A 21,774-nucleotide genomic window follows, 5' to 3' on the forward strand; every position below is an offset into this window, starting at 1 on the left:
ACCATGCTTCTGACACATTGTGCAGCCGCCCCTGCACTGTTTTAAGCAAGTAGAGGAGAATGTTCCTCACTAGGTGGAGTGAGAAATTAAACCACACCCCATGAACCCCTTGGTCAGCTGGTCCCAGAGGGTTTTGGTGTTGGGAGAATAGGGCCAACTGGATTGGAAGTGAGCGGGCAGCCAGCAGGTGCAGAGAGCCTTCGGAAGGGAGCAGGAGGCTCTGCAGCCTGATGACCTAACTCTGTGGGGAGGAGGGAGGCTAAGCCCAGGGCAAGTTGGGTGAGGGGATCTGGACTGAGCACCCCGAGCGTGGGGATGAGGGTTGACGCAGCTGCTGTGCTGACTGGCAGGAGGGGGCAGGCTCCTAGTCCAGCATTCCGGCAGGTCACTCTGTACAGCTTAGCAAGTGGGTCAGTTGGTGAGGGGAAGGCTGTTTCCCAAAAAGCCCCAGGGTCAGGACCTTAGCTGAGCCCAAGAAGCAGAGCTGGCATAGAGACCTCCGGCAGCTGCTTCGCCTGCCGCTCTCTGGCTGGGCTGCGGTGGGATGAACTTAGGTGGTCTGCTGTGACACACACTGGCACCCACAGTGTCCCCCAACTGCCAGCATGGGGGTTTGGGCCAGGAGACCCAGTTTGTAACTAATCCCTTGTTTGCATCACCAGCTGCTGCTTGAGAACCAGGTCCCTGGGGGTTTGGGCGTAGGGGCCAGGCTGCTCAGACAAGGCTTTCTAGGATGTCTCTTGAGGTGGAGGTGAGGAGAGGGGATATGAAATAGTAAAGTTCTTAAAGCCCTCTCAGACCCTTTAGCCGTTAGCTGGGGATAACATTGCCCAATAACACGCCTACCACATACAAGGATACAAGGAGCTCACGTGGTATTGTCTGAAGCTGAGGGCTTCCCCCAAACTTGTGGCATTCCTGCAGTCCTTGCCCCCAAATTAGCTGGCACCCGGACATCTGTGTCCTCTGCCCTGCTCCTTACTTCTGGGCAAATGGAGCCTTTGCCCTCCTCCATCTTGGCCCCTGATCCTTCTCCTGGGATCCAAGCAGAGGGATCCTTGGCAGAAGGCATGGGCTGGGCTGAGGTTCAGGGTAAGCTGAGGTCCAGGCTGAGCCCTACTGGAGCCTCTGGTTCCAGGCACTCCTTCCAGCAACAGGCAGCCCTAGATGGTGGCCCCCATTCCAGTGGACAACTTATTTGCAAGTTCACCCAAGGACAGTGAGCTCCAAAGTTTGTGAACAGGAGAACCCAGTTAACATTTCTTTCATTAAAAGAAGACTAATCTACCCCTATCCTGCCTCCATAATAAGACATGCTACCTTTGAAATCTATTGATTAGGAAAATCTAGAATGACCAAGAGATCCTACCGATTTGATGTCATCTGGAAAGGAAATTTTTTTTAAAGATTTATTTATTTATTTATTTATTTATTTATTTATTTATTTGAGACACAGAGAAAGAGAGAGAGGCAGAGACACAGGCAGAGGGAGAAGCAGGCCTCATGCAGGGAGCCCGATGTGGGACTCGATCCCGGATCTCCAGGATCGTGCCCTGGGCCAAAGGCAGGTGCCAAACCACTGAGCCACCCAGGGATCCCCTGGAAATGAATTTGTACTGCATCAATCACAAGAGCTTGTGAAGGGTGCTGGGTCTCAGCCTGTCTGTCAAACGAGGGGATCAGACTAGCATTGCTTACTTCTCTGGTCCCTTCATGCTGTGTGACGACTGGGTTCGTTTTATTTTCTCTCTTCCTGCGGTACACACCTCCTGGGTAAGATAGACTGACATTCTTTTAAGCTTCTTAAACAATATCTTGAACTTCCTAGATAACAGACTTGCCCCCTGTTTCCTGCCCAGCCTCCTCCCTTCCCTGTCTTATAATAAGGTGTGTGATAATTATTGAATGGATGGTTGGTTGGAAGGATGGATGCACAGATGAAAAGAGGAGAATGTTGGTCCTTGGGCGGCCCCTTCTATGCCCGCCAGTGCTGTTCTATAAAGTTTCACCACCAAGAAAGCATTGGGCAGAACAGTGGAGAGTAGTAGGCTTAGGCAGTAAAACGTCACACCATCCACAGGGTTCCAGAACCCCAGGGGTAGCCCAAAGGGGTGGGTGCTGCTTCAGAGTGCTGGGTGTCCTCAGCTCCATTCTTATTCTTGACTCCTCAGAGCCAAGACCTTCAGCCCTGCCTGTGAGAGACAGGTCTGCCGCCCCTGAGAAGCCTGCCCTGCCCTCATCTCAGTCCGCTCCTGCACTCACAGCCTTCTCCTCCGGCCAGGCCAAGGAAGCCCGCCCCTTGTTCAAAGAGGAGGACCAGAAGGAAAGCAGTACCAAGGTATCTGGAAAGTGAGGGGAAAAGAAAATGGGGGTCATAGTGGACCACCGGCTGAACACAAGCAGGCTTCTGAAATATATAAATGTGGGGCCAGCTTGAGGAGGACAAGAAAGAGCCCTGAGTCAGCTACCCTGGTGCTTAAGGCTGGAACCTGTAGATGGGTCATGGGTGAGGACCAAAGAAAGGAAGAGGAACAAGAGAGAGGAAGAGAAGGATGAGAGGGGGGTGCTAGGTAAAGGGAAGAGTGAGTGGGGAGCTGAGGGGCAGGATGAGGGAGGAAGGGAGGGCAGAGGGAGGTCACACAGGGTTCCGAAGGAAGCAGGATGTGGAGAGTAGAGAGGGGCTTAGGTGAACCAAGCCGAGTAATTTGAACCAACCCCCAAGATAGCAACGGAGAGGCAGCTGACTCAGGGGCAGATCAGCCAAAGGCTGTGCTTGACAGGCTGACAAATACCTTGCACTAAGGTGACCTTGGTCCAGATGATTCTCTTCCCTGGTCTGGATGAATTTACTAAAACTTGGAGAGTCACTGTTATGGGAGAACTGTGCTCAGCATTTGAAATAGAGATAGAAGAGTACAATAAACATCCCTGGAGGGCGCGCTGTGTGCACGCGCTTTGTTAGGATCCGGTGATGATGATGATGAGATCCGGGCACCGCAGCCCTCCCACTCCGGCCAGGGTGCCAGAGCATGAAACAAAGAATAATTCAAGGCTGGAAGGTGACCCCACCGTCCACCCTGCCTTGGCTGCTCACACCCATGGTCAGAGCTTGGACCTTGTGATAACTTCACCTCCACTGGCATCTCTTTCAAGCAATCCCTCTCAGTCACCGCTGTGCCCTGTTGTTCTAGCTTCATCCAGCCGCACCCCAGCCCCAGCATTTCTTCTTGTTCTTGCATCAGCAATATCCTCCCTGAAATCAGACCATTCCTATCAACATCTTTGGCTCTCTCTGTTGTTTCTTTTATCTTAAGAAAACAAATCTACTGCCTGGTCTCCCATTCAGTCTTGAGTCCACTGCAGTTGGATTTGGGTCCCACTGTCCCCACTGAAACTGCCCATGTCAAGGTCACCAATGACCTTTACCTTCCCATGTGCAGCATAGCTCAGTCGTCTTCTAATTTGACCTGCCAGCAGCTTTGGCTCATTCTTGGAAGTCTCCACCTTGGGAAGGAGGTGAGGGAATGGCTTCCCTCTTGGTTCTCTGCCTCCTCCAGCTTTCGTTCCTTCCCAGTCCTTCTTTGCTGGCTCCTCCTCATCTTCCTGCCTTCTACATGCCAGAGCTTAGATCTCTGGCCTCTGGTCTATTTATCCTGACCCCCTGTGACCTATGCTGGTCCCTGGCATTAACTGCCATCTCTATGCAGAGGACTCCCAAATCTCCCCGTCTGGCCCAAACCTTCCCCTGACCTGCAGGAACAGTTAGATTATATAGCCAAGTATGTATTAACTGATATTTTCCATTTCCATTTTAGTGTCTAATTGTATTTCAAACTTACCTTGTCCAAAACAAGTGTTGCATCCTTACCCACCAAAATCTCTTTCCCCAGTGTCCCCTTTTAGTGAATGGCGGGAAAAGGCAACTCCAGCCTTCCAGCTACTCTGGCAAAACATCTTGGGCCCGCCCTTGCCTCCTCTCTTTCTCTGCTGCTCCACACCTCATAAATCAGCTAAAGCAGTGGGCTCTCCTTTTGGGACATATCCAGAATCAGGCCATTCTGTCATCTTCATTCTTGCTATGCTAGTGCAAGCCCCATCCCACAGAAACTCTTGGTTCCATTTGGCAACTTTTCCCCAAATTAAATTATTCCCAAATATAAAGTTAACACTTAGAGGAACCCTTCACTCTCGATGGAAGTCAGATCATGTCACTCCTGTGCTCAGAACCTCAATGATTTGCTGTGTCCTTTAGAGGACAAATCTGACTCCTCACCATGGGCCACAGGGCCCAGTGTGCTATGGCTATGCCCTGCCACCTCTGACCCAGTGTTCTACCGTCCTCTGATTTGGGGTGCTCCAGCCAGTGTCCTCATAGCCCCCAACCATGCCCAGCATGTGCCAGCCTCAGGGCCTTTGCATTCTATTCCCTCTGCTTAGCACACTTCTCCCCTAGAAATCTGCATGGCCCCTGCTCCCATATTTCATTCATGTCTCTGCTTAAATTTCACCTCCTCAGGGAGTCTCTCTGGGTCTTCCTACCTAAAATGGAAGCCCCGTCACCCTCTGTCTCTGACTTTCCTCTGGTACATATTGCCTGATGTTAGAGATTGATCTGTTTGCTCTCTCCCCTCTCCATGGCAGGGAGCAAGCAAGGTCTTGGTCGTTTTGTTCATTCCCAGAAGAGTGATGGCACATAGGAGCCACTTGCATTCCTGATGATTGGATAAATGAAGGGACAGAAAGCAGAGTTGGGTCCTCGAGGTAACAGAGTTTGCCTTGACCTTGTGCCAGATCCAGGTCACCATCTCCAAGTCTGCCCAGGAGAAGATGCGGCTGAGGCAGATGAAGGAGATGGAGTTGCTCCAGAGGGCAAAGGAGCCAGAGAGGGAGAGGGAGCTTATTTCCCAGAGCCTGGCCTCCCGGAGAGCCCTGATGAAGGAAGGTACTGGGTGCCTGGGGCAGGATTCCCTCAGGCTGGGCAGACAACTTGGCCAACCCCTGGGCAAGAGAGGGACTACCCATAGCTCCCCATGCTTCCCATCCTGACATTGATAGGCCCATGTCCAAAGGAGGACATTGGGGCTAAGGACAGGTGGGACCGGCTCTGTCCTAGGACTTTCTCTGCCTCCACAGGCCTCCTCCCCCTCCGGGGCAGTGGGACCGTGTCTGTGCCCAGTGGGCTGAGCAGCCTACGCAGAAACATCGGTGTCATCCTGAGGAAGCGGGCCAACCGGGCCTCTCTGCCCAGCATCCCCGTCAGCAAGCAGGAGCCCAGCTTTGCCCGTCATGCTTCAGGTAGGGCCCAGACCGCCCGGGTGGAGGACACATGTCCCTCTTGCTGAGCTGCCTTTGGGATGCTTTGGGGCATGGCAAAGGTGACCTGGGCTGCTCTGCTTCTTCCTGTTACCTGTGTTAGAGGGCAGCCTGAGGTGATCATCCAGAGAGAGAGGAATAGTGTGGGAGTCAAAGTGTCTTTGGGCCAGACCAGGGACCCAGGGAAATGCAGCCAGAAGTAACTGAAAGAAGGGCAGATGTGCCCAGTCTGTGTGATGTGTCCTGGAGGGCCCACTGGTGCACCAGGATCACAGATGCTGGAGAAAAGCATCCACGAAAGTAGCTGGAAATATCGAGAAGAGGAAGAGGTCTGTGAAGACCTTGGGTTCCTGCAGTTTGCCTCGTAAATGTTGGCGTTGGATAGGGCTGATTACAGCTTGGGATCCCAGGATCCAAAGGTCCTCCGGGATTCTCAGGAAGGTGCCAAGGGCCAAAGGAGGCTCTGACCATATTCTACCAGAACAACATCTATTTTGCCTCACTTTTTTTTGGTATATTGGGCTTGAGATTTCACTTTTGAAAGATTTTGCTGCTAAAGAACATTTGAAAACAACCAGCCTGATTCAGAGTTTCTTTTAAGTGTGGGCTGTGGTGGGACCATGCTGATGGGATAGAACATCATTTTGGTGCCAGAAACAATATTGACTCATCCTTCTTTGCCATTCTCTTTCTATCCCTTTGATTCCTTCAAGTAGAAAGTCTTAATTCAGTGCCGGTCTTGAGCACCCGTCTCAGGCTGGGAAATCTCCTTTTTAAACAAAGAAATCTTCCTTCCAGCTTAAGTCATCAGAAGCTGGCTACGATTTGATAGCCGGAGTTTATAACATCCTTTTATTTTTATTGCAAATACCCTATTCTGTGACAGTATTTGTTTATTGATTATGGTAGTGACATAAATTTCCCTTTAGGATAGACTTATTTAAGATTTGAAAAGTGGGTTGGCTTGAAGAATTTTATTTATTTTATTATTATTATTTTTAAAGATTTTATTTATTTATTTATTTATTTATTTATTTATTTATTTATTTATTTATTTATTCATGGGACACACACACACACACACACAGAAAGAGAAAGGCAGAGACATAGGCAGAGGGAGAAGCAGGCTCCATGCAGGGAGCCTGATGTGAGACTCGATCCTGGGACTCCAGGATCACACCCTGGGCCGAAGGCAGGCACTAAGCCACTGAGCCACCAGGGAGCCCCGAAGAAGAATTTTATATAAGTAAAATTACAGGTAGTTTTTTTTTTTTTTTAAGATTTTTTATTTATTCATGATATACAGAGAGAGAGGCAGAGACGCAGGCAGAGGGAGAAGCAGGCTCCATGCAGGAAGCCCAACGCAGGACTCAATCCCAGGTCTCTAGGATCACACCCCGGGCCAAAGGCAGGCGCTAAACCGCTGAGCCACCCAGGGATCCCCTAAAATTACAGGTAGTTAAGAGACATGGCAAGAAGTCATGAAAGTGGTAGTTGAGTGGTTGCTACTTGGGAGATACTGATCTATATAATCCACCCCACTCATTTTATAGCCAATAGCACTGAGACCAGAGACCCAAAGTCACCTGAGTTTACTTAAGGTGATGCTGGTCCATGGGGGCTAAGATTTTGGCTAATGACTCTTATCCAATGGCAAAGCCAAGAAGAGAATCCAGGAATGAGGTCATTTTGTCTTGGTTTTAAGTAAAGGATTGTCAACTCAGATTTGCCTTGGACCCCCTGGAGGCACCATGTGGCAATCATGCTGGTAGAGATGAGCCCCTGAAGTGAAGTAGCCACGAAGTGAGGCGTGGCTGTGAGAGCTCTGGGTTCAGAAGAGACCCTCTTATCATGGCTCTGCTGCTGGAGGAGCTGAGGGACTGTGGGTGGGGACCCCCATGTCCCCATGCCTCTGAGGCCTCGATGATGTGTTTCGGGCATTGGAGCGGATAGGTAGCTAAACTGCCTTCCTAAACCCTTCCTAGGGTTTTCTGATTCTAGTATCTGCCCCCAAGGAAGGAGAGCCTAGAGAACATGACCTGAATTTTAAACAGCATCCCTGCTTATTGGCTGTCCCTGCCAGTGTGGCCATGTCTTGACCACATGGGCCCCCCATGAGCTGCATTGTCTCCTTTGCACTTTCACTGTCCCTCGCTTCCCCCTTTGGACCCCTTCCAGGCCCTGCCAGTGGGCAATTTCACAAAGGACTGAGAGGAGGAGGAAGAAGGAGAAGCTGATAACCCAGGTTCCCAGAAGGGGGTGACATTAGAACACCACCAGTGTGAGTAGGGGGTTCCCTCCTTGCAGACTTAGGAGCCTCAGTCAACCGCAGATAGGGCAAGATGGGGGCAAGTCACCGGCTCAGTGGACTCTGCACATGGCATCAAGCAGTGTACGGCAGGCCAGCTTGTTTAGAGCCATCAGATTGGCAGGGCTGGGGTGGAAAAGGCTGACAAGACGTAGAGCTTTCGGTGGTGTCCGTGGCTCCCCAGCGGGGGAGGCACAGCCCTGCCCTCTCAGCCCTGGCCAGTCCTTCTCCGAGCACACCTCGTGACGCAGCCAGGCCTGGATCTTCCTGCTGAAATGTGCCCTGTTCCTCTTCTTTTCCGTGAGGGCAGCCAACTCATTACCTGCGGTGCTTACCTTGGGGTCTCCCGAATGGGATGAAGAGGAGGAGGAATTGGATCCTAGAATCTTTAAGGAGTTGAGGCCTTTCTCGAACCCTGAGCTGGGGCTGATGGATGCTCTCCAGTGCCTCGAGAGCAATGACTGGTGAGGGCACCCCTTCTCCTGACCTCAGCTGCCCGCCTCCCCTGCTGTGGGGATGGGGTGGGGGTGGGGGCGCCCCTGGTCTACATGGGGGCCTCCTCCCTCCCTACCTGCCTGTGACGGCCTGGAACTCGCTTCTCAGGCAGATGAAGGAGAAGGGCCTGCTAAGTGTCCAGCGCCTGGCGGCCTGTCATTCAGATGTCCTGGCTGGGAGGCTGCATGACGTGTCCTTGGCTGTGACTGGGGAGGTGAGGCCACCTAGACAGCCTGTGTCCTGTGTGCCGTCCCCACCCTGCAGCCAGTCCTCCTTCCCTGCTGCCACCGCTCAATGAGGGTCATGTGGCTGCCCCAGAGGGACCATGGCTCCCTGGAATGTGGCATCCCCTGTTCACTTCTTAGCCCTCAGCTATGGAGGTGGGAGGTAGTCCCCCCGCATCTCAGATTGGAGAACTGGGCGCAGGAGTTTCCTTGTTTCTAATCTCTGGGCATTCAGAATCAGAACAATCAGAATCCTGTTTGATCCTGTTTGTCACAGCCCGTGTTGTCCTCTATACTCAGAGGTCCCACTGAGGGGCTGGAGTGTTCTGAGCCAGATCTCCAACCTCAGGGAAGTTGTAACATTTCCCAAGGACTTTCTCCCTTGGGGCTGGGGCTGGGGCCTAGATGGGGCCCAGAGGGGCCATGAGATGCTCTTATCACATGCGGAGGCCAGGCCCCTTCTTGGGAATAGACTATTCCAGTGGTGGGGGCGGGGCGGGTGTGGGGGCATTTGTGATACCCAAATTGAACACTATTTGTAAAAGTACTTGGAAGACTAAGTGTTGTACAAATTTTAGAAGTTCAAATTTTAAATTTCAACTGGAATTAATAATTATGATGATAACAATAATAATTTATTTTTTAAATGGGGCTGTTTTGTCGAGAGCTACTATGTGGTTTTCGTTTCCAGCCTGGCAAAGCCTAGGCCTGCAAGGGGCGGTGGTGGTGGTGGTGGTGGTGGGAGAGGGTGGGCCTGTGCCTTGTTCTTCATATGTTCTGGAGCCCTTGGCAGGGCCCAGCAGTCCTGGAGGGTCTCTGTCCCATCCCTCTCCTAGGTCACCAACCTCCGCTCCAAAGTGTCACGACTGGCCATCAGCACCCTGGGTGCCCTCTTTCGGGCCTTGAAGAAGAACATGGACCAGGAGGCTGAAGAGATTGCCCGCTGCCTGCTTCAGAAGATGGGGAACACCAGCGAGTTCATCCAGAGAGCGGCCAACCGCTCCCTGGGGGCCATGGTGGAGAATGTGACTCCTGCCCGCTCCCTGGTGGCCCTCACCTCGGCGGGCATCTAGTACGTGGTGGCTCGTTGTCAGAGGGGTGGGTTGGGAAGGTAAAGCAAGGGGAGAGTCCCGGAGAGAGGAGTGGGCAAATGGAGCAGGTGCCTCACACATTTAGCTGGGGGAGGGAGACCCTGCTTCCTGGTGGGCTTCTCTGCCACCCTTCTTGGACCAGGTTGGGGATCAAGAGGTGAGCATGGGGCAGCCCCAAGCCTTAGCCACAAGGGTTGAGCTGCTGTGTTCTGTTCAAGGCTGGGGAGTTCAGAGCATCTGTGGTAACGTCCCCGGAGACAGGGCTGAGAACCAGCCTGCGGCCTGTGTGCCTCTCCTGGGGTGGGGCAGGCATTCTTTCTGATGAAATCAAGGCTCTGAGCGGAGCAAGGCACAAAATCTTACTCCAGCTCACACCTCTTGGACTTTTCCTGGGGAGGGGAAGGTGCTTGCCTACCCCCCTGGCGCCTTTCACCTTATTAAAAAACCCAAACCCCAAACCATTTCCTAGGGCACTTGGGTGGCTCAATGGTTGAGCATCTGCCTTAGGCTCAGGTCATGATCCCGGGGTCCCAGGATCGAGTCCCACGTCGGGCTCTTCACAGGGAGACTGCTTCTCCCTCTGCCTGTGTCTCGGCCTCCCTATGTCTCTCATGAATAAACAAATAAAATCTTTAAAAAGAGAAACAAAACCATTTCCCAAACCCTTTCAATCCCACAGGGCCAAACCACTCTCAGCCCCAGAGCCAGTCATGACACTGATGCAGGAAGCTTCTGGGACAGGCCTCCCCCCACCCCCCACCCCGGCTGTGTGGAAGCAGCCACACCACAGCCCAGTACAAAGGGTGAAGGGAGGTTCACACCCTGGGTGAGCTTAGCTGCTCTGTGCTCAGTCTCCTCATCTGGGAATAATAACGGTGTACACCTCCTCAAATTGTGAGGAGTAAATGAAACGATTCATGTAAAGGCAGCGCCTGCCTTTACTGTAACATTTACTGAGTGTGCAGTGTGGCGGCCACTAACTCTTGGGAGAAGTTCGTTTTTTTTTCTGGACTGCTCCCTCTGCTCCGCTTCCTTCTCTGCAAACTGATGCTAATAGTGGCTTGTGGCTAGAGGGTGTTCAGCAGGGCTCCTGGCTCGGAGCGGAGCGTGTGCTAACTACAAACTGAGGCAATTGATCATTGTTGCGAGAAGCAAGGTCAGGCGTCCTCAGGGCTGTGCTCAGGAATTCCTGAGGATCTTGCCAAAATGCAGATTCTGACTCAGATGCTAATGGAGCTGGTCCCTGGGCCACAGGGAGTAGGGGGAGGCCAGAAGTACCCCCTTGTGTTACGCTGGGTTGGGACCCTGGTGGAAGAAGGGGTCAGTGTTGCCTAAGGAACTGCGGACACACAGGCCCTGTTTGAAAAAAGGTGAAAAAGAAACAGGTGACATCCTGTTGGATTTCTCTTGTAAGACCTCAGCTTCTCCCTGTTGGGGTTACCAAATCACCCACTGATGCCCTGTCGCCCCCTCCTGTCTCAGTTCACTTCAACAAACGTGCAGTTAGCTCCCACTAAGTGTGGGCATGTGCCAGGCACCAGTGGGGCACAGGATTCCACTTGCTGCCACCTCCCTGGGAGCTCCTCGCCTGGCTGGGGAGCCACAGGGGTGCTCCTGTTCTTCCCAGGGGACAGGGATAGCTCGAGTCCCAGGGAGCATTCTGCAGAGGAGGCTGGGGAAGGCAGAGAATGATCTCTGATTAGGTAGGATCTTTCTAGGTGGAGAAACGATGGGGAAGGCACACATGCAGGAAGGCCCAGAGGAGGTGAGCACGTGTACATGTGGGGAGCACCACATGGCTTTAGGGCTCCTTCCTCCTTCTCCTGCTTACCGTTGTCATCCTGGGTTCTATGAGCCGGATGTGACTGGTCTTCCCTTGAAGATTCCCTGTAGCCCATATGAGACAGATTTCAGAGCCCATCACGGCATGAAACGTGGGTGCACAATTATAGATCCATGTGCAGCAGTCTAGGGACCCCGCACCCCATTCCTTGTCTGACCCCTTGACTGTGATGTATTTTTTTTCAGCCACCGAAACCCCTCAGTCCGGAAATGTACTGCCGAGCACCTCTCAGTCGTCCTGGAGCAGATAGGTGCCGAGAAGCTTCTCTCAGGCACCAGGGATAGCACAGAGATGCTAGTGCACAACCTGGTGAGGCTGGCCCAGGATTCTAACCAGGACACCAGGTGATGCAGGGCCAGGGGGCCTGGGGGCTGCCTACCTGCCAGCCCAGGGCAGATAAGGTGACCAGCCAGCCCTGAGAGCCCTGGCCCACACAGCTCAGCTTTCCTGGGGTCACGGGAGGGACAGCCAGACAGGCTGAGGCTGTGTCCGTCCTTTATGGCCAGCATCCATCTGTCTCCACCCGCATAGCTGGGCCTGTAGGAATGCGCAGAGCTCCCCGCCTCCGGTTCTCCTTCTCTCACCGCTGCTCTCGCTGCTCTCTCTTGTTTCTGACCCATCCCAGCTCCTGCCTCTGAAAGAGCATCCATTCCTTTCAAGGATAGTGCACAGAGGTCACTCTTCATTATTCCGGACAGGACAGTGAATGAGAAAAATTAGGCCTCTACTATCCTGGAGCTCACCCCTTGTAGGTGGGGATAGACAGAAAATAAACAAATAAATTAGTATGATCATTTCAGGTTACAGATAAGGGATGCAGCAAGAAAGACACCAAGGTGGAGAATGGGGTGGTGCCTACTTTGATGGAGTGTCGAGGGAGATCTTTCTGGAGAGTAACATTGGAGCTGAGAACTGATGGGCCAACTGATGGGCCAATGGGGAGCCAACTCACTGGAGGTCTGGGGTGTGAGCGTCCCGGGCAAAGGAAACATACAAAGGCCCCCCGGATGGGAATTCGCTTGGTGTTCTGGGAAGAGGAAGGCTGCGCTGTGTGGCAGCCAATGAGTGGGGCAGTGTGGACAGGCGATGAGGCCGACAGGGCAGGGCCAGGCCAGGCAGGGACCCTCAGGCAGTGGTCAGGAGTCAGGATTTTGGCTGGTGTGGGACGGAAGCCACCAGAGGATTTTTAGTAGGAGTGTGAGGAGATACGCAATGGTGTTAAGCAGGAGAGTGATAGAACCCGATTAACTGAGGTGCCTGGGTGGCTCAGTCCGCTGAGCGTGTGGCTTCGGCTCAGGTGGAGATCCCGGAGTCCTTGGATAGAGCCTGCTGCTCCCTCTCCCTCTCTGCTCCCCCTGCTTGTGTGCTCTCTCTCAAGTAAATAAATGCAATCTTTAAAAAGTAAGGAAAAAAAGTATTTTAATATTGCTATTAAAAAAAAGAATCCGATTAACTGTCTTGGAAAGCTAGGATTAGGGCCCAGTCAGTCCATCATCACATTCCTTGGTTCCTAGGACGTTACGGCCAGATCTGGAGACACGCCACATCCGGTACTGCTCCGCGGGGTCTGTCCTCCCTATGTTCTGTGTTGTGCTCCAGCCTGTGCTCTCATAGCTGACAGTCTGAGGTTCATCCTCCCCACGGCAGCCCTGCTCCACGTACCATGCTCACACGTGCTCCCCCCGTGGAGCCCAGGGAGAGTGTCTGGGGTATGGCCAGGGGGCAGGACTGTGGTCAGGGGTGCATGTCCACTGATGCAGCTCGAGCCCTGTGGGGAGCCCTTGAGCATGCTGTGCCCCTCCGCCTCCCTCCCACGGCACCACTGCCTATGTCCTCACGACCTTGCAGTATCTGGAGTTCTAATTTGTATTGATCTAATGGGTAAAAGTGTCATCTCATTATTGTTTCCGAGTGCTTTTCCCCCTGATTACTAGAGTTTGTGTGTCTTTAAATGCTTGCTGCCTTCTTGATTTTTTTGAAAAAAATCTTTCTGGCTGCTCATTAGAGAATTGATCGTAGGGGAGGGGGCCTGGGTGGAGGAGGGACATGAGACAGATGGTTACTCCCCCAGGCCCCGCCAGGGGTGCTGGAGGCCAGCAGACGGGAGGGAGAGCTGGATTGGGGTGTCTTGAAGGCAGAGCCAACAGGATGTGGGTGGTGAGGCTTTCAAAGAGAAATCAAAGATGATGCTTGGGTTTTTAAAATGAACAATTGGATAAATGATAGTGTCATTTACTGAAATGAGGAATATTGGTGGAGAACTAGAAGGTTTTGGTTGATTTGTTTTTATTTGTTGGTAGGGGGATGGAAATAAAAATTTAATTCTCTCCAGCTGGAAATGCCCCCTCCATCCTGACTTCCCTTACGTTGCCAGTGTTGACTACACTCCATCTTCAGTCAGGGCACCCGTGCTTTCAGCGTCCATGGCACTGCGCTCCCTGGTTCCCCTCTTCCTCTATGGCCACCTCTTCGCCTGCCTGCCCTCTGGATATAGATGGCCGCAGGAGTGTCTTCAAGCTTCTTCTCCTCTTACAACTTTCCTGAGCACCATCACTACTTCCGTGGGTCCAGTCACAGCAACCTGATGCTTCCTAGGGTCTCCCTCCAGGCCACCCCTGTCTGAGCACCAGTGCTCTACCTCCAATGCTTCTGGAGGACCCATCACCACTGTCAGATGTCCTGCTGTCGTCTTTGGTGCAGACTGTCCCTAAATGAGCCCTCTGCCTTCTCCCCAAGCCTGTGTTCCCTCTATCATTAGAAGTCATTATTATTTACTGAGTCATCTAAGATGATAAATGAGGACCTTCATACGTCATTGACTCTAAGACACACAATTTCTCCCACATTTTAATATCTTACGATCAGAGGCATCTCACAGTTGCTGCTGGCCAGGCAGCAATTTTGATTTGGGTTTTACTCTCTGCACATTTTCGAACTTGGTCCTTATTGCTCGTGGCATAAGCCTTTGAATTATGGTTTGCATTGTAGAAACTAAACTATGAGTCTTTCTTTGCTTGTTAGCCTTTTATATTTATTTTAAGAAGTCACCATGGGTGCTCTGCGGGGACTTGTTGAGTTTAATTGCTCCCGAAAATGTCTTAGAAATATTACTCTATTATTCAGCATTGAAATGAAAAGTTATAGTGTATGAGAAGAGGCATGGAGATAGGGTGATGGGACATAAATTAGATATTAATGCAAACAGTCGTGGAAGGAGTGACCAAAATTCCACATTTTCTTACCAGACAACCACCCAGTGGTTTACCCAGCCTAAGGAAGGAAGGGCACCACCTGCAAGTAATGTTACCTCGATTTCTGAGATAATACATGAAAGGGGTGCCTCCCCACATGGGGCAGTGTCATTAAAGGCACTGGAAGTTGCCAGTGTTTTCTATTTCTGTTTTTGCTCAGTGGAAAAGGAATCAATGGTGCATTTTACAATCAGTAGAGTCTTGGGTTGAGTGAAATATGAGATTGTAGATGATTCTTGCTCCACCTCTGATCAACTACCCTACCTTGCAGTTTTCTTAGCAGGTCCTGAATCTGACCATCCCTTTCTCCTCCCACTCTACAGCCTTATTTCAGGACTTCATCATGTCTTGCTTGGGCTATCATGGTGGCCCTTGTCACCAGAGAGAGACGTTCACCACACTGCTGCCAGGGACATTTTCATAAAGTTCAAATCTGGTCATTTCACACTTTCCCATGGTCTGAGGGCTAAAGCCCAACTCCTTCACATTTCCAGAAATTGGGTCCTACCTTCTCTCTTTCCTATCCTGCATCCAGGCCCTGCCTGCTGTTTTCCAACCACATGCCTACTGATGTGTCAGACTGTATTATGGATCCTGAAGTGACTAACCCCTGCCCCCTTACTCCCTAATCCCATCCCACTATGGACTCTTACTCCTCAATGCGAATCTAAGGATCTCCTCTTCCATGAAGCCCTCTTTGATTTCCTCCCCCACTCACCGCTGTTCGCTGGGTAGAGCTGACCATTTCCTCCCATACTGGCCCCTGTACCCTTTCTCAGACTTCCAGATGCCCCATACTAGAAGAAGTTAAGTATAGTCATCCAATGGAATATTATGAATTTACTAAAAAGGATGACATGGGATGACTAATGGTAAAGTGAAAAAAGTCAGAGGCAAGTTTTATATATATTCTGATACCAACAAAAATGTGTATGTGTCTAAAAGACCATAAGAAAATATGTAAAAATTTAATAGTTTTTCCTTGGTAATGGGGCTACGGATGATGTTTATTCTTTTTATGAATCTAGTTTTTAACTGTCTTAATTAGCGATTATTGTCTTAAGTGGAAAAAAGTATTAAAAACTCTTTTATTACAATTAGAAAACTCCTGTAAATCTGCAGAACAGATTTATGATGCATTTCTGTGGCTGTTTCTTCATCCCTCTCTTTCTCCTGTGGCAGGTTTTATGGCCGGAAGATGGTGAATATCTTGATGTCAAATACGAAGTTTGATGCATTTCTGAAGCAGAGCCTCCCATCTCACGACTTACGGAAGGTCATGGCAGCTATTAAGCAGCGGGTAAGTTAGTGGCCTGAGCAGGTGGGGGATGAGGGGGGTGGGGTGGAAGGTCAGAGCCAAGCCAGTCATGGGAGTGGGGTGTGCACTCCAGAGGTTCCATTTCGTGCACAACTCCTGGCAGGTGGAATAAATGTGATTTCCTTCCCCTGTGCTTGGACCTGGCTCTGTCCCTCTCTGCCCGTGTCCCTTGAGCCACCTGGGTGTCCACACTGTATCCTGTTAAATGGGGATCTTGGTCCCTGCCCTGAGTACCAATGGTCTGGAATGCTTGGTTGTACCCTCTGAAGCCCTGCCAGGTGGAAGGGGTTATTCCTCTCATTATGATCTAGCCTGGGGTGGCTGGCAGTTCCCCAGAGGGCCACCCCTTTGGCTCATGTTTTGTGTTCCCTTTTCCAAGGGAATGGAAGATGGTGATGGACTTCTATCTGCCAAGGGCCGCAAGGTGTCGAGGAGTCTGGTGTTGTGTGAGAATGGGCTGCCTGGAGAAGATGGGTATGGCTGCTCTTGTCTCCCTGGGGCTCCACATCCAAGGCTGCCAACAGAGATGGGCCACTTGCCCTGGGCCAGGGGTAGTGGTTCTGGGAGGCTGTGTGGATCCAGGCTACGGTGGAGACCTAGTTGGGTAGCAGCACTCATGGGTGAATTTCCCCACCCAAAGCTCAGGGAGACCAAATCCTAGGATTTGGACATACTTGCCATCCAGCAGTCTTGCCAAGGGGGTGAATTCCAGTAGTCCGGGCAGGGCATGTTGTTGGCTGGACCATCTGCATGAGCTCAGCGTTTCTCCATCCACTTCAAGCAGCACATCCTGTTGCCATCAGGGTGGCCTGGGATGAATTTAGAGGCAGCTGTGGGACAAAGGCAGAGGAGAGGGAATGGGCAGAGAGGCTAGAGAGTGGGTGCTGGGAGGAGCTAGAAACCAAGCAGAAACCCCCTGGTCACTGATGTGCCTGAAACTCAGAATCCTTCTATGGTGCTCAGGGAGGGCTACATCTGAACTCTCACAGGCACCCAGGGCAGCCCCCCACAACCAGCTCCAGATTAGCTTCCTGCTCTCTCCCACACACGGTGTCCCAGACAGGCCAGAGCAGCTCCTGCTCCCTGGCCGATCCCTCCCCCCACGTTCTGTCCCCTACCTTTGCTTATGCTGCATCCCTTGCACCTGGAACATGCTTATTTTTTCTACCAGATTCCACAAGATTCAGATGATTGTTACCTTATCCCAGAGGCTCTCTCAGACACCCTGTGCTCTCTGTTTCTCAGTCCTCTGTCATCCCCTTGACTTATCTGTCTCCCTTTGGTCTCTGAGCTCCTGAAGGCAAGGAAGGTGTCTCTTGTCTCATTGTCCTTAGTGCCCACCATAGCTCTTGGCACTTGGTGGGCAAGCAGCGTGGAGTGTAGGAAGGAATGACAAAATGGATAATGTTGGGCTCTGTCAGAGGGGACTTTGGTGTAGGGCCTGAGCTCAAAAAGCTGAGTTCTGAGCTGGGTGTGGAGGTAGGAGTCCTGAATGGAACTGTTCTCATGCTGCCTGGACTGGGCCAGGGGAAACCATAGGCCCATGCTCTTAGCAGAAGGGAGCAGGGCTGCTTCTTCTTCTTTTTTTTTTTTTTAATATTTTATTTATTTATTCATGAGAGAGAGAGAGAGAGAGAGAGAGGCAGAGACACAGGCAGAGAGAGAAGCAGGCTCCATGCTGGGAACCCGATGTGGGACTCGATCCCGGGTCTCTAGGATCACACCCTGGGCTAAAGGCAGCACTAAACCGCTGAGCCACCCAGGCTGCCTGGAAGCAGGGCTTCTTAACATTTCTCTGGTCACTGGAGAAGTATGAGCCTGGCTTAGGCAACCAGGGATTGGGATAAAGGAACCAGGTACTCTTTTTTTTAAAGATTGATTATTTATTTATTTATTTATTTATTTATTTATTTATTTATTTATTTATGAGAGAGAGAAGAACGGAGAGAGAGAGAGAGAGAGAGATAGCATGAGAAGAGGGAAAGGGAGAAGCCGACTCCCAGCTGAGCAGGGAGCCCGATGAGGGCTCCATCTCAGGACCCTGGAATCATGACCTGAGCTGAAGGCAGACCCTTAACCAGCTGAGCCATGCAGGCGCCCTTCCCTCACTCTTAGATGAAATGCACAGTCGTCCTTTTGTGGACTCCCATACTGGGCCCCCTTTCTTCACGTACTTTCTGAAAAGAGAAAAGAAAGGCAGGAAGAACGAGGTTGGCAAGAGGATGGGGCTCTAGGCAACCTTATTGTTGTCCCCTGAGAAAAAGGGATTTCCAGAGTCCCAGGGCCAGTGTCCTCAAGCAGTAGGCGGAGAAGCTGGGGGTGGGCCTAACTGCAGGGGATCCCCTGTCTCAGTCTCTCTTGTCCATGGGAAGGGCATGGGACAAGAGGTGCGTCCATCCTCCGGGGCTGCCCGGGTCAGAAGTTCCTTTCACTCAGGCTCAGCTCCAACGGCCCTCGGCTGGAGGGGCTCCACTCCTCTGTGCGCGGTGGCCTGGAAGTGACCAAGCAGCTTCGGGAGCTGATGCGGCTGCTGGAGGCCAAAGAGTACCAGTCTCGGATGGAAGGCGTGGGGCGGCTCCTTGAGCACTGCAAGGCCAGGCCAGAGCTTATCACCGCCAACCTGGTCCAGGTGAGCACTGCCTCATCCCTGCCCTCTTGCCTGTCTCTTCCCGGTGGGTGCAACTTCAATTTGGAAAACTCAGGACAGAGTTGGACATAAATTAGATATTAATGTGCTAATAATTAGGACATTGTGCTAGATCTCTCAGGGTAAAGGGAGCCTGAGAAGCACCTGCTATCCAGTTGCCTTGGTAACGCGAGACTGCCTGGAAGTAGCTGAGGGGACAAGGCACCTGTGGACCACCCAGAGATGTCCCGGGCATCACCCAGCTCTTTGGCAGATTTATGGGGAGGAAGGTAGAGGTAGGGGATGCCACGCCTGAGGGCTGCTCCTGGTCTAGCCATGCACATGTTGTGTTGGGGGCAGAGCATGTGGTTGGCCAGGAGACTGGGCCAGGGTATTTGGATGGGTATATTGGGAGCAAGCACAGGCCGTGCTTTCATGGGCTGGAAACCAGGGCAGATGCCTGCTTCTTCTAGGATTGAGGCTGCTGATGCCAAGCCATGTACCAGAGGAGTTAAGACACAGGCTCGAAGTCAGCAGACCAGGGCATCCAGCCAAGTTCCTTACTGCCTCTGTTTTTGTTTTGTTTTTAATGATAAGTTGAGGATGGGAACCCCTGCTTCATGGACTAAGACCATTCCATGCGAGTGCAGGGTGCCTAACGAGATGCTCTAGATGCTTTGACACACTGAGTGCTCCATATGTGGCTGTTTCCTCCCTCTCTTGGCATCCTCCCCTTTTGAGGAGGTGAGACCCTCATCACTGAGAATGTTCTGGCATAGGTTAGATGCCCCTGTCAGGGAGGCAGGAGGAACCCCTGCCAAGGGTGGTTGGTTGGGCTGTGGGCCTCCTGCCCAGCCTGGGTTCCCATGGGCTCTCGATTTCTGTTCCCTCAATAGGTCTTTGATGCTTTCACCCCAAGGCTTCAGGATTCCAACAAGAAAGTGAACCAGTGGGCACTGGAGTCCCTTGCCAAGATGATCCCCCTCCTCAAAGAAAGCTTACACCCCATGCTGCTCTCCATCATCATTGCTGTTGCAGACAATCTCAACTCCAAGAACGCTGGGATTTATGCCGCTGCCGTGACTGCACTGGATGCCATGATTGAGAGCCTGGGTGAGCCTCCTGCCTCAGCCCTGTTTGGCTCTGGTGGGCAGTGGGCTTGCTCCCTGAGCCCACCCCAGGGTGGGCTCACCCATCCTGCCAGGAATCAGCAGAGTGCTGATAGGCACTGGGGGCTCTTAGGCCAAATGTTTCCCTGGAGGCTGGGTAGGACAGGGGTGGGCAGCGCAGAAGCTGGTTGGCAGGCTTTTCCATGTCACATGCACCAGAGTTGGAGCGGGGGAGATGTGTAGATGATCTAGTCTTGCCTCCTCCTAGTATGTGTGACAGAAATGACTCACCCAGGGTCACACCATACTGTAGTGATTGAGCCAACAGGGAACTGAAGGGAAAATAAGTCAGGATTTCCAGGAAGAAGCTGGAAGCACTGCTAGTGATTTTTTTTAGTTGTAGAGATGATAGCAGTGGGGGTGGCTTGTACGAGGACCAGGCAGGTTGGTGCTGAGACAGCAGAGTCAGCCTGCTGGAGAGGACAGAGTGGATGAGTGGGTGGGCCCAAGCAGGCCACCTTAATTGTCTGGCATAGGGGTTGGGCTGGGATCCCCTTGGCTTGTGACCGTGAAGTGGACAAGAGTTGCCACTGAGGAAGACTGTTTGGGGCCAGGGTTCAGGGTGGGAGGAATTTGGGGTGAGGAGTGGGAAGGGTTGGGGGGGTGGCATGAAAAGGGAAAAAGGAGCTGTGGGTGAGACGTCAAGAATGGCGAGAGCTCCCGGTTCGTCTGTGCTTCGTACTAACACATCTTGGTTCACCAAAATTAGGTGGGATTTGGGGTGCATCTACTTCCGTTGTTCATTCCTTTCCTAGATGATTAGAGGGTGATATCTGGTGTGTCTAGGGCACAGAGTGAAGCACAGATGTGTGTGGGACATAGCACATGAGTACCGTCATGTCCAGACCAGAGGAACCACTCTTGCCACAATGCAGGAAGCTCATGAGCTGAGAACCGCCTGTGCTGGCCTTGTGGCTGTATGTCCCCGTGAGCACAGAGCCACGTCCTGCCTTTAGGACCCATAGAGCATCCCCTTGGTGAGGCCACAGACATGCCAGGCACCCCACCCCTCTCAGTGTCCACACCCTGCGGGAGCCCAGCTCCCTGGGGAGGGGTGGCAGCCGTGTCCTTGGCTGGAGCTTCCAGAAGCAGTTTCAGTTACAAATGAAAGGGCTGGTCAGGTCCTTCTCTGCCTTTTGAGTTCATAAATACTGTCAATTTCCTCTCTTCATCTCAAAGGGAATTTATGATTTGCTGAGTTTGTTGCTGTAGAACAAACAATATAAATCCAGCTTTAAATTACGGCTTGTTCTCAGCACGGCTCTGGGTAAGTGAGATTGCTGTTGCCAATAACCAAGGCTCTTGGTAAATCACTGTGGGCCCTGGATTTATTGGGGAAACCTGCACCAAGCAAAATAGGCTTCAGCTATTTGAAGAGGCTAAGCACCCTTGTCGGGGAGGGACACTTTTAACCCTTTCCTCTCCAGGTGTCATAGTTTTCCACTTTCTGCCATGGGCCGTCCTTCTAGAGCACACTGGGGCTCTGGAGCTTTGGGCTGCAGAATCTGGTGTCTTGCATTGTCACAAGACTCAGGCCTTCTGTACCTGGGGCCTTGCTGTACTTACCTGGGCTGGACATCCTGGAAAGAGGGCCTGGAGCTGGCCTGCTTCTGTGATCTGACTACACCTTGAGGCAGGTTGCAGCTTCCAGGAAGATGCCTAGAGTTGTCCTTTCCTCCTGGGACTGGGTCTCCTTGGGAATGGCTGATGATGCCCCCTTTGGCCCATCAGCCACAGGATCTGATGGGAGAATGGAGGCTGGCGTGAAGGGCACTATTTTCCTCTCTAGTCCCTAGGTCACTGTTAGGCTGGAATGGAATATTGTTGGCCTCAAAGAGTTGGATGGAGCCCAGTAAATCCCTGGCAAAATGCTCCTGTGGGACCCAAAGATTGGAGCACAGGGTCTTGTTGCAGGTCATTTTTGAGCAGGTATAGCAGTGGGCTCTTGGGGCTACATGGCTGTGCTAGGAGCCATATCCACTCTGCCCAATGAGCAACCTTGGCTTTGGAAGTATTTTGGCTTTTTTTCCCCCCTAAAGGTTTGATATATTCATTTGAGAGAGAGAGAGGGAGAGAGAGAGAGAGAGAGAGAACACAAGTGGGGGAACAGCAGAGGGTGAGAGAGAAGCAGACTCC

The 21,774-nt window shown here is 51.9% G+C and overlaps 1 protein-coding gene across 7 annotated transcripts in view; it reads left to right on the forward strand.

The window, feature by feature from the left end:
• Nucleotides 1-21,774, forward strand: part of TOGARAM2 (TOG array regulator of axonemal microtubules 2) — an 83,764-nt gene that overhangs the window by 30,993 nt on the left and 30,997 nt on the right. For all 7 annotated transcript variants that reach the window (XM_025454279.3, XM_025454281.3, XM_025454282.3 and 4 more), the window contains 11 exons: nt 2,172-2,338; nt 4,792-4,942; nt 5,134-5,295; nt 7,932-8,085; nt 8,225-8,330; nt 9,177-9,412; nt 11,460-11,618; nt 15,708-15,825; nt 16,223-16,317; nt 18,280-18,472; nt 19,366-19,582. In XM_025454279.3, coding sequence (XP_025310064.1) covers nt 2,172-2,338; nt 4,792-4,942; nt 5,134-5,295; nt 7,932-8,085; nt 8,225-8,330; nt 9,177-9,412; nt 11,460-11,618; nt 15,708-15,825; nt 16,223-16,317; nt 18,280-18,472; nt 19,366-19,582 — 1,758 coding nt within the window. The remainder of the gene's footprint in view (nt 1-2,171; nt 2,339-4,791; nt 4,943-5,133; nt 5,296-7,931; nt 8,086-8,224; nt 8,331-9,176; nt 9,413-11,459; nt 11,619-15,707; nt 15,826-16,222; nt 16,318-18,279; nt 18,473-19,365; nt 19,583-21,774) is intronic.

This window comes from Canis lupus, chromosome 17 (assembly GCF_003254725.2).
Source record: "Canis lupus dingo isolate Sandy chromosome 17, ASM325472v2, whole genome shotgun sequence".
Classification (NCBI taxonomy): Eukaryota; Metazoa; Chordata; class Mammalia; order Carnivora; family Canidae; genus Canis; species Canis lupus.